Here is a 12,852-nt window from a genome sequence, read left to right as displayed (position 1 = left end):
CAAATGAAGACAATAAGATAATATAAAAAGTAAACAACAAAATTAAGTCTGTAGCAGGTACCTTGGTTCTAAATGAAGAGAGGTAGAAGTATAATTGTTTATGAGAGAAAATCACTAATTATGCAATTTAAATATAGATTTTATTTATTTAGACCAGGGGTGTCCAACCTGTAAGGAGTTTTGTGCAGCCCAGCTTCTCCCTCCCTTCTGTGCCTTCCTCCGACGGGTAGTTTCTTGGCCGACTCCCTTGCTACAATTGTCCATGGGCTCCTCGTATGCGATCTGCAGCTATGTCAGAGTGAAGGCTTCCGAATCAGCTGTGAATCGCGCGCGAGGAGCCAACGCCGCCCACAGACAACTGCAGCAAGGGAGCCGGCAAGAAAACTACCTGCCGGAGAGTTAACAAAACAACCGGAACAGCTCCCTTCAGGCAGACACGTCACTTTTAGTTCTGTAGTTGCGCTATTGCGCATACTCAGTGCTGCCTTCTTCTAGAGAAAAAAAAAAAAGGTGTGGGGTTTGTGGGGGGGGGGGAGAGAATTTCTGTTCAGAGAAGGATTATAGTAGGCTAGAATGATGGTTGGAGGTTAACTTCTGTAAAATGAGATTTTTTTTTTTTTTTGCCTCCATCTCTCTTGTGCTGCAGATTGTGTGTTCATGGATATACTGTGTGGGCACTACAGGTGGTGGGTTTAGGAAGTAAACGGGAGAACCAGGTAGGTTAGTGATTAGTTTCTACACAGCACATGGGGAATCCGTCTTTTATCCAGACCCCTATTCAGATTGCCAACGGCCATAAAATAAATACTTCCAGCACAGCCACGGATCGCGTGAGAAGCCAGCCACCACTGCCCGCCGTTTTCACCAGATAACCAATTGCAGCATGGGAGCTGGCCAGAAGGGAGGGAGAAGGTTGTGTTGGGATGCCAGAGAGAGGGAGCACAAACTTTGGACAAATGATAAAGGAAGGAGGGCGGGCGCGTGAGCCATATGATTGAAGAATGGAGGGAGGGAGGGGGAGGGAGGAAACAGTATAGGAGAATTGGGTGTTAGAGAGAGGGAAAGACATGGTTGCACATGGAGAGATGAAGAAAGAGGAGAACTGTTGGGCAAAGAGAGGAGGGAAGGAGAGAGAGAGAATGATTGGATATGGTGGTGGGAGAGGAGTGAGGTAGAAATGCATGGGCGCGGAGAGGAGGGGAGAACATGCTGGGCCAAGGAAGCCTCCTGGATTGGGTTTTTTTGTTTGTTTGTTTGTTTGTTTGTTTTTAAGTACAGAGGGGGAGGGTATTAAAAGAAGTGCTAGATTGGGTATGGGGGGGGAGAGCTTATGGGGCCAGAAACAGAGGACAGAGAAAGAGAGATGATGGGCAATGGTCTGAAGGAAAAGAAGATGGACTAGGGTAGTGTGGAGGAAGAGGGAAAGAGAGTCTTGAAGGGAAAACTGTTGGTAAGAGAAAGGGAGAAATGGTAGATCTGAGGGAAGGAGGCAGGCAGGGGGAGAGATGGGGTGGGGGGGCAGTTGAGAAGAAAAAGGGAGAGAAGTTGGATCTGGGGATGGAAGGGAGGTAGGGAGAAATTTTAGGCCTGTGGATGGAAGGCAGAGAGATGCAGCATCTCTCTTTTTTTCCCCTCCATTTTATTGTTCAATATCAATGGGGGAGGGAAGAAGAAAAACAGAAAAGAGAGGGAGCAAAATGTTGGACCATGGGGATAGAGGAGGAAAGATGGATCCATGGGAGGGCAGGAGGGAAGAGAGCTGGGATAAGAAAGAGGATGGGAAGAAAGGGACAAAGAGTTATAGCCTGATCAGTGGAGAGAGGGAGGGGGATTCTGAAAGTGGTGAGCCCTGTGAATGAGGTCAAAAGGGAGATGACAAGATGAGCAGTGAGTACAGTGGTAGAAATGTGGTATTGGAGAGTAGATAGCAGGAAATAGAAGGCTGTGAAAGGAGTGAGATGGGAAATGGGAGAGCTAGGGACTGAGAGAAGATGGAGAATTGAGAGGTAACTGAACATTTAAAAAGAAGGGTGAGAAAGAAGGCAATATTTGAGTTGACAGATGTAAATAAGAAAAGAAAAAGTTAAGAAAGCTGAAAGGGAAAAATCAAAACTTTGGAGATAAGCATAAGGAGGAAATGAAAACAAGAGAGAAGAAAAAAATGAACAGCAGACACTGGAAAGAGAATTAGTTGAATATGGACAAAAAGCAGAAAGAGAAACTGAGACCAAAATGATGGAAAAACAAAATATCCAGACAACAAGGTAGAAAAAAATTGTTTTATTTTGAATTTATTAACTAGAATATGTTAGCTTTGTGATATGTGCATCACAATTATTTTTTTATTCAGTGGCGTAGTCATATACAACTGATTTAGGGGAGGGACTGGAGCCCAAAATTAGTGGATGGGCACCAAAGTTTCTCCCCGCCTGAGTGCAATTTACAAATTCTTGAGCTATTGGGGATTCTCAAGGCCTTCCACCTGAAGACATGTTCCTCCAGTCTGGCAATCCAAAATCTCCAAGCTTTGCAGCCAATGGCAATATCCTCAAGCTGCCACTGATTTCATACATGCATGAAAGACAAGGTGGTGGGGGGGACGGGACAGGGAGGAGGGAAGGCAGCAGCTCTGCAATATTGCTGCCAGCTGCAGAACTTGGGAAGTTGGAGGGGAGGAGGTGGCTGTCAGTTAGTGAGGCTTGGGGATTCCCACTAGCTACAGCAGGAGAGATGTTCATTTTGAGGGAGCCTAAGCTCAAAGTTGGAGGCCCAAAAAAGCAGTAATATTTACCCTGACTGGACAATTCTCCATGTGCACCGATGACAGCTGATGCAGCATCCCCGCTCTGATGAGGCTCACCTCTGAAGAGGCTCACCGTAGCTGTAATAGAAGTGAATGGGAAAACCAGAAGCGCGCATCCCTGCTCATCAGAGTGGGGATGCAGAAACCTGTGGCTGCTCCCACTGTCAGCGGTGCACGTGGAGGATCACTCAAGTCAGGGTAAGCATTACTGCTTTTTTGGGTTCCTCTCTACAGTGTCCCTTTAATGAAGGTTTATTATTAGATACATACATCTTCTATATTAGTGATTACAAATTTGGGACCTGCTCAGCCTTTTTTTTTGCTCATCAGCTAGTGTTAGTGCGGCCCCAGAAAAATTTTGTTTGTCCAATGCAGCCCAGGGAAGCCAAAAGGTTGGACATCCCTGATTTTAGACTCTCCCCACATTCCCTATTACCTTTAAAATAAACCACTCATCCAACCTATCCTAAAATTTTCTCAATGCCACAAAATAGCACAGTTACTTACCTGTAACAGGTGTTATTTGAGGACAGTAGGCAGATATTCTCACATGTGAGCGACATCATCTACAGTGCCTGGTACACAGTGCAAAAGTGAACTGTCACTTTAAAAGACTGAAAAGTCTAGATACTGCCTTCCCGCCCAAAGATGGCTCGCGGGACCATCAGTTCTGTAAATATGCTAAGAAAACAACTAGGGGATGTGGAAGGGTTGTGAGAATATCTGCTTGCTGTTCTCAGATAACACTTGTTACAAGTAACTGTACTTATGACAAGAAGCAGCAAGCATATTCTCACGTCAGACTCCAAGCTGCCAGGGTAATGCATCTGTGAAGAGGGTTATTGTCAACTACATTGAGCACTGCAAAATTAAAAAGGGTTGGAAAGAAGTTGGCCTCTAAATAGAGAATAAATTTTGTAGAACTGCTTGGCCAAACCGACTACTGTATATCATCTGGAATGATTCGCCAAACACTAGTAGGATGTGAAGGTATGAATTAAGGACCAAGTAGCTGTTTACAGATGTCTCAATGGAGTGGAACATAGGTAAGCTTCATGAGCAGTGACACGGCCTTCAAGCGACAGCCCAACCCAAGGATAGCAAAAGGAGATACAGGAGCTCCAAATCTGGATCAAACAGTTGAGTGGAAGCTCTGTGAGGCTTCATTCAATCCAAATAAGCAAGAGCACGTTTACAGATCAATGTGTGAAGTGCTGCTTCAGCAGGGTGAGAATGTGGTCTTGGGAAGAATACAGGAAGAACTATATGGACTGGTTCAGATGAAATCTGAGCCAACCTTTGGGAGGAACTTGGGATGTGTGCAAAGAACCCCCCTATTATGATAGAATGTTGTATAAGGTAGATCTGACACAAGTACTTGAAGTTCGATAACTCAGCATGCAGATGTTATACAGATTAGGAATACCACTTTCCTTGTGAAATGAAGACATAAGTGGTTCAAAAGGAGGCTTCATTAAAGTGAAAAGGATAACAATAAGATCCCAAGCAACTGGAGGAGGCTTGATTGGTGATTTAGTATGAAAAAGGCCCTTCATGAATCTGGAAATTAGAGGATGTACTGATAATGGCTTTTTATCCAGAGGTCTCCTAAAGCTGCAGCAGGGGTAGCGGGCAGGAAGGGGCAGCACTCAGAACAGGATGCTCCTGGCCTGCCCCACCGGGGCCTTCCCTCTGTCATGTCACTGATGATGACATTGATGACACGGCGGAAGGGGGAAGGAGAGGAAGAATTGTTGGACATGGATTGGAGAAGATGAAGGAAGAGATGCAACAGAGGCAGAAAGGGGTGAGAAGAAATCTTGTATATGGTGGAGGGGAGAGATACATACATGGAGAAGACAGGGAGAAATGCTGGACATAGGGTGGAGGACAGAAAGAGATGGTGCATGGGGAAAGAAAGAAATGTTGCATATAATAATGGAGGGGAGGAAGAGAGAGATGCTGCATGGAGAGGAATAATGAGGTTTGACCCAGGGCACAAGACAGACAGGGAGAGAGACAGAGATGGTAGACAGTGGGAAAGATACAGAAATGCTGGATATGGCAGTGGAAAGGAAGATACACAGATGGAAGATGGATGGTGAGCACAGAGAAAGAAGAAAATGTCAAATGGGCATGAGACCCTGGTGAGCGAGTTAACAGAAGACAAACAGAAACCAGAGCCTGGGACCAACATGATTTGAAAAATAAAATAAATAGCAACAAAAGGTAGAAAAATAATTTTATTTTCTATTTTGTAATTACAATATGTCAGATTTGAAACGTGTATCCTGCCAGAGTTGGTATTAGATGGTGAGCATGAGCTAGGACCTAACAGAGAGAGGAAGTCGTTTTAATTTTGTTTATATCACAGCACTGGCGTGGTGTGGGGTTGGAGAGGACAAAAGGGGGGTGGAGGGGTTAAGAGGCTACAAAATAAACCTGCCTGGATATCTGGGGGGAAAAAAACCCCTACCCAACTGAGCAAGAGAAGTGAATCAAATCGAAGAATCAAGTCAATGAGCCAAACTGAAACAAAAAATTTTTCCCTGATTTGGCAAAACTACTGTACGAGTCCATCAGTATGGGTTCCTAGGGTCATCCTTGACTCTAAACTCAGTTTTAATAAACAAATAAACCAAGTCATAAGATACTGTTTTTATATATTGTGTATAATTAGATCCATACGCTCCCTTGTTCACTCCCTGATTCTTCAACAAATTGACTACTGCAACTCTCTTTACAACAACTTACATCAAAAAGAAATACAACTCATTCAAAATGCCGCAATTAGACTAATTCACAATGTTTCTAAATTTGATCATATGACCCCCCTATATTTAAAAAAAAAAAAGAACATTGGCTTCCACTTTCACATCTAATTATCTAAAATAATCCTGCTATCTTCAAAATCCTTTCATCTGGGGAACAATATCTTGCCAGAGCTCTCAGATCTATAAATCAAAATCTACTTAAAACATACTAAAGTCCATGAAAATATTCTACAGGTAATTTTCTCTGTACATAGCCCCCATTTATGGAATACTCTTCCAACATCTATGAGACTTCATATATCGCTAGATTCAGGACAACAAATTTTACACTTAGAAACTTGGTTAAGTAATTGATGGGATAGTGGATCAGTGGCTCCACACCATTGGTTCGAGAGAGTCCACTGGGTTCCCTGAGATGTAGATGGGCAAATGGAGTTACATGAACTGTAGATGCCATGTGCCCTAGAAGACACATCATTTGACATGCCTTGAGGCGTTGGAGAAGTGACCTTCTGGCAGATATGAATCAGATTGTTGAGTCTCTGCTGTGGTAGAAAGGCAAGAGTTTGAGTAGTGTCTAGACGCACCCCAATGAACTCCAGAGTTTTAGTAGTCAGTAGATAGGAGTTGATGCAAATCCTAGAAGTTCTAACAGCTGAATTGTTCCATTCTTGGTATTGTGAGCTTGATAAGGTGTTGGGGCTTTGATCAAGCAGTCAATCTATATAAGGGAACACATGGAAACCGCAAGAGTGAATGGTTGCAGGCATTATGACTAAGCATTTCGTGAGTGCAGAAGCCAGTCCAAATGGGAGTACTTTACATTGGAAATGGCATGTTCCCACTCACCCAAGCCCTGAGCAGAGGTAGATTATGAAGCAATTGCACCCATAGGGACAGAGTCCTCATGTGCAGAGTCTGAAGTGTCGCCTGCCTACGCCTTGGAAGGGCCACTTTCCTAAAAGGCTTTCCACATTAATGAATTCAGCTGAAAAAGTCATACCAAGTAACGTAGAGGCACTCAAAGATGACTTAATTTGCATCTCTTGGGCTCTGCAGCTTCTGCGCCCTTTCGCACAAGATAGTTGCCACTCCTAGGTCCAGAAAAGAAAAATGCCTGAACCATCCATGGAAGTGAGCCTTGATGATGTACACAGGCAGTTAGAAAAACTTAAAACTGACAAATCCCCGGGTCCGGACGGAATCCATCCCAGGGTTCTGAAGGAATTAAAGGAGGAGATAGCGAAACTACTGCAGCAAATTTGCAACCTATCCTTGAAAACAGGCATGATCCCGGAGGATTGGAAGATAGCCAATGTCACGCCCATCTTTAAAAAGGGATCAAGAGGTGACCCGGGAAACTACAGACCAGTGAGTTTGACCTCGGTTCTGGGGAAACTGGCGGAAGCACTGATTAAAGAACACATCGATGAACATCTGGAAAGAAACGAACTTTTGAAAACAACCCAACATGGTTTCTTCAGGGGGGAGATCGTGCCTAACGAACTTATTGCACTTCTTCGAAGGAATTAACAAACGGATGGACAGAGGAGACCCCATAGACATCATATACCTTGATTTCCAAAAAGCCTTTGACAAGGTGCCTCACGAACGTCTACTCCGGAAACTGAAGAACCATGGAGTGGACGGAGACGTACATAGATGGATCAGAAACTGGTTGGCGGGTAGGAAACAGAGGGTAGGGGTAAAAGGCCACTACTCGGACTGGATGAGGGTCACGAGTGGTGTTCCGCAGGGCTCAGTGCTCGGGCCGCTGCTATTTAATATATTCATAAATGATCTAGAAACAGGCACGAAGTGTGAGATAATAAAATTTGCGGACGATACAAAACTATTTAGTGGAGCTGGGACTAAAGAGGAATGTGAAGAATTGCAAAGGGACTTGAACAAATTGGGGGAATGGGCGGCGAGATGGCAGATGAAGTTCAACGTTGAGAAATGTAAAGTATTGCATGTTGGAAACAGAAACCCAAGGTACAACTATACGATGGGAGGGATATTATTGAATGAGAGTAACCAAGAAAGGGACTTGGGGGTAATGGTGGACATGACAATGAAGCCGACGGCACAGTGCGCAACAGCCGCTAAGAAAGCAAATAGAATGTTAGGCATAATCAAGAAGGGTATTACAACAAGGACAAAAGAAGTTATCCTGCCATTGTATCAGGCGATGGTGCGCCCGCATCTGGAATACTGCGTCCAATATTGGTCTCCGTACCTTAGGAAGGATATGGCGTTACTCGAGAGGGTTCAGAGGAGAGCGACACGCTTGATAAAAGGGATGGAAAACCTCTCATACGCTGAGAGATTGGAGAAACTGGGTCTCTTTTCCCTGGAGAAGAGGAGACTTAGAGGGGATATGATAGAGACTTATAAGATCATGAAGGGCATAGAGAGAGTAGAGAAGGACAGATTCTTCAAACTTTCGAAAAATAAAAGAACAAGAGGACACTTGGAAAAGTTGAAAGGGGACAGATTTAAAACGAATGCTAGGAAGTTCTTCTTTACCCAACGAGTGGTGGACACCTGGAATGCGCTTCCAGAGGGCGTAATAGGGCAGAGTACAGTACAGGGGTTTAAGAAAGGATTGGACAATTTCCTGCTGGAAAAGGGGATAGAAGGGTATAGATAGAGGATTCTGCACAGGTCCTGGACCTGTTGGGCCACCGCGTGTGCGGACTGCTGGGCACGATGGACCTCTGGTCTGACCCAGCAGAGGCATTGCATATGTTCTTATGTTCTTATCCCTTTCTTCAGCCTGAAAGCGCAAAGGAGAGGCTAAGTTGGATGGCTCTTGCCCCTCCTTCTTGTGTAGCGCAGCACATTGGCGCAAGGATGCTCCTGAGGCACACAGTTTGCACATTTCTGGCATGGATTAGGGGGTAAAAGAATTCAAGGATTCCATCCCATCAAGTTTTGAGGCAACATGAGAAGTTTTGTAGCTGTAGGAAACTTTTGCTAAAAAGATTGATAAAATCCAAGATGGTCACCGTCAGGATTTTAGTGCCAAAAATCACTTGAAAAACAATGAAATAAAAGTTAAAAAACAGCAAATTTAGAATTTGGGGGAGGGGCAACAAGCATAAACACTGAAAACTGGATTTTCTGACCCCCCTCACCCAATTTACCTCAGGCAGTAACAGTGACCTGTGCTAGCAATGTACTACAGCTTGCCTAAGCTCTGAACAGTAGCTGGAAAAGGGAGGGAAAAAAAAAAATCACTCTCTCATTCAGAATGTCTCCTCCAAAGCTGATCTTCAGGCTGCCAGTCAGGCATGGCGCCTCTGCCCCCACACCCACAGACAGACAGATATGCAACCAGACCGGGGGGAGGCAAATATGTAGCTAGCATCCTGCAAGACACCACTGAGCCTCCTACAGATGCCTAAGAGCCTGTGCTCAAACCCCTGCCAAGTAGTAGGTGAGCAACACTAATCAGGGATGGCCCCGAGCTCCAAAAATGCTTCTGCAGGCTGGCCAACAGGTACCACAAGGGATTGACCTGTCAGCTGTAGACCACTATCTGCTTCTTCTCCATGCATGTAGAGCTGAACCCACAAACATGGAAGCTCCAAGCACTGAAAGACTGAAGAAAATCCGAAAATAACTTGAATAAAAAGAGCAGAACAGAAATACTCCTTCCTGCTCATGTGCAGAAAGGAAAAACTGTACGTGGCAGTAGAGCTCTCAGTGAAGTAGGAGGGTTACAGAAAAAAATCTGCAGAGGCTTGCAGTCATGGGGAAATAACCCGCTTGCACTGGAAAAGAATTTGTGACTCTTGATGGAGGCAGCTGTCTGCTGAAACACAACTTAGTGTCAAATCTTGATCACTTTAAAATACTTCATTTTATTAAACTTTACATTGGCTGGAAAACATTGTGTCAGACCCTACTCCTTTGCTTCTTTCTTAATATTCTGACATCGTCAGCCAGTCTTGCTGCTTGGAAGGTCAGAAGGCCTTTTAGCATTTTTTTTCTCTTTGCTCTCTTAATTGGAGGGTAGGTAAAGGAGTTCAGGTCTCTCCCTGGTGAAACAGTTTCTGCTGGTCTGAGGGGATGTGTTGCTCAAAGTTTAGTAACTGTTTTACTAAAGACATCAAATAAAAGGACATGTAGAAATTGTAGTCCAATATTATGTTAGCAAATATGCCCAGGGTTCTAACTTTTTTGCCTGGGGGAGTGTTAGCATATGAGTGAGAGCTACCAGCATGATTTAGGGAAGACTCAATCACAGGAGATTGAAGTTGAAGTTTATCAAACCCAGGACAAGTCTGTTTTCTATAGAGAGCATCTTTCATGAGCTTATGGAATGGAAGTTTGATACACTCTTCAGGCCATCCTTCAGTCTGAGGCCTCCAATCAACTCTTCAGATTTCATGTTGATAGGGAGTTCTTGTCCCATTTGTTGTGAGAAATAAACTTTCAGGTGGAAATCTACAACGTAGAAAAGGAGGAGGAGGATCAGATGGTATTCCATAAGATTTATCTGCAGAAAATTCAGGAACGTCATCACTGGAACATGGTGATAGATCAAAGTCAATTTCATCGAATAATCTCTTGTAGCATACTGTGAAGAGCAGAATCGAATAGAGAGTTGAGAACACATTGAGGAGAAGCAGGAGTATTACACTCCCTGGAGGAAGAGCATGCATTGAGCGCCTTCGATTCCAAGGGATCCTAGAGCAGTGCCTGGAGCGACATGTCAACACAACCTAAGACTGGGCAGATGATGGTATAAAAGATGCAGAAGCCTGTGCAAGCTCCACCAACTACAGTAACCAGGCAAGTTCTTGCTGGAGCAACGCTCAGAGTTGAGCCTATACTGATGGTGCCGGTATCGATATTGGCAAAAGTACACTGAGTGCTTTGTTGTACTGGATGATGAGCCACGGGGACCTCAATATTGAGAGACAACTAAGATGAGACACTAGTTGAAGGGATGGTGAGTGGTCGCCCTTGCGTCGACCCTTAGATTGCATCGATGCCATGGAAACCAGGGAAGATACCAAGGAATGTCTGGTAGGGGGAGACATGTTTGTGCTTCTTAGCTCTCTTACAAGGTTCTCCCGATGCAGGCAGCACTGACGATGAAGATGTGGAGTCCCTGTGCTGCCTCAACTGACGCAGGCAGTACAGGTGTCGATGTTGAAATAGATCAAGATTGAGGGATGGGAATCTCCAGCCATACTCGATGCCCCTGAAGTGGTACAGAAAAGCCTTAAGCAACCTCTTCTGTATGCAAGAGCAGAAGGTGCACAAAATGTCTCGATGGTCAGGTCCAAGACACTGGGACACACCAGCTGTGCAGATCAGTGCCTGAAATGGTCCTATTACATCGAGTGCACTGTTTGAAGCCACTAGGCGCCCTGGGGAAAACCGCCAACAAAGTCAAATGGCCCATGGAGCTAAAGAAAACTCAACCTGAAAATGGTTTGAGGCTCCCAGAACAGATAAAGGCTTTTTTTTGGGGGGGGGAGGAGGGTCTGAAGCCCCCCCCAAAAAAAAAAAAATAAAAGTGAAAAAAAAACCCCTAACTAAATATGAAAAAACGAGAAAAACTGAAGAAAAAATAAATAAAAGGAAGGCACCTATAAAGGGAAAAATTTGACACGCTGAAAAATTTGATAGCTTCTCAGTTCCACAGAAAACTAAGAACGGCAGGTCCCTCAAGGCAACGTCAGGCAGAAGGGCACCAGCATGTGCGCAGTATGAGCTATGCTAAAATTTAAAGTGACAATACACTATTTGACTATCTGTACAGTGTTCTATGGATGATGTCACCCATATGTGAGAATTAATAACTGCTTGTCCTCAGAGAATAAAGTCATTTCACAGAAGTAAAGTACATATAAAAAGAACCATCTCAGTGCACATGGTCTCATTCTACATTTCTATGCATGTTAGGTTATAAATATCAAGAACAAGGTGCTCTGGGGCAGTCACCTACATAAAAATACATTCTTAGGAAAACAAAGTATAAATTAATCTTCAATTACAAGTATATTTAACATACTTTACCTAAAGACTTTGGCAGCAAGGTTCTGATAAACTCGTTGTGGTCACCAACGTGCAATATGCTGTATACACTGGTATTCATAAGCTCTTCTTGATTATATCTCAGATACTGTGTCACATTTTCAGAAACAAATACAATATTGCCTTCTAAGTTCACCACAAAAAAGAATCCATCTAGGGCCTGCAATGAGGAAAACAAATGGAGACAAATCATCATGAGCTCTATTGATAGGGAAAAATACCCCCAAGAGAAAATACACTTTTTTACTGAAAATCTCACCACTTTAACTTTCCTCCTTGAATATATGAAGAGACATAAGTAAGGGGCACTTTTACTAAGCTGCAATAAAGACACTAACATACCCTTACATGAGCTTTTCCCATGAGCTATGGCTAATATTACCACAAGTCCACTGTATCAGGCTCGAATATTTTAGACCTCTTTAAATATAAAGCACTAAAGCATTAACTAAAGAAAGTCTTAAAGCATTTATTAAATATTCAGGCTAGCAGACCTCAGAAGTACCCTACTGTATGTCTATCATCTTCAAAGAACATACAAATCAATTGGCACCCATGGTCGTCATAGGCCTCTATAACATTTTTTTGATTTTTATATATATAAGTATAAATATTTGAAATATCAAAAAGTATCAAAAAGTACTCATCTTTCATCTACACGGGTGGGGGTAGGCACTCCGACATAGACTATGTTTCGCCCCGAATGGGCTGTATCAAGGAAAATCCCCCTTCTATCCAACGGCTCATGCTTCCCGCAATAGATTTTTAAATGCTATAGAGGCCTATGATGACCATGGGTGCCAATTGATCTGTATGTTCTTTGAAGATGATAGACATACAGTAGGGTACTTCTGAGGTCTGCTAGCCTGAATATTTAATAAATGCTTTAAGACTTTCTTTAATATTACCACAGCCATTGCAGTGACCTTTCTGTATGGTGAACCCCAAGGTTCACCATCACCCCCATATTATTTAATGTGTTAATGGCCCTATTGAGAAATAGCCCTATTGGGATTTAGCCCATTTATATATGCAGACAATATTATGTTATACATTCCAACTGAAAAAGTGATTGATAGAACTCATGAAGATCTAACAATATTAGAAGACTGGGCTACCTAATTTAAAATTTAAGTTTAAGGAGAAAATAATATTCATAGTAGCAAGTAATAACTTTAATTGATTAACTACTATGGTGGTTTGAAAAGTTTGGTAAAA

General features: G+C 43.3%; 1 protein-coding gene across 6 annotated transcripts in view; it reads right to left on the bottom strand.

Moving 5' to 3' along the window:
- The window catches only part of NCOA2 (nuclear receptor coactivator 2), a 410,025-nt gene that overhangs the window by 217,801 nt on the left and 179,372 nt on the right, over nt 1-12,852 (bottom strand). For all 6 annotated transcript variants that reach the window (XR_004538319.1, XM_033933336.1, XM_033933340.1 and 3 more), the window contains exon 6: nt 11,617-11,794. Coding sequence is in view for 5 of the 6 variants with exons in the window: in XM_033933336.1 (XP_033789227.1) it covers nt 11,617-11,794 (178 nt within the window). In the remaining variant the exon portion in view is untranslated. The remainder of the gene's footprint in view (nt 1-11,616; nt 11,795-12,852) is intronic.

The sequence above is a fragment of the Geotrypetes seraphini genome, chromosome 2 (assembly GCF_902459505.1).
Source record: "Geotrypetes seraphini chromosome 2, aGeoSer1.1, whole genome shotgun sequence".
NCBI classification, from domain to species: domain Eukaryota; kingdom Metazoa; phylum Chordata; class Amphibia; order Gymnophiona; family Dermophiidae; genus Geotrypetes; species Geotrypetes seraphini.
Note: the sequence above shows the minus strand (reverse complement) of the source record. Positions and strands in the feature narration are given on the sequence as shown.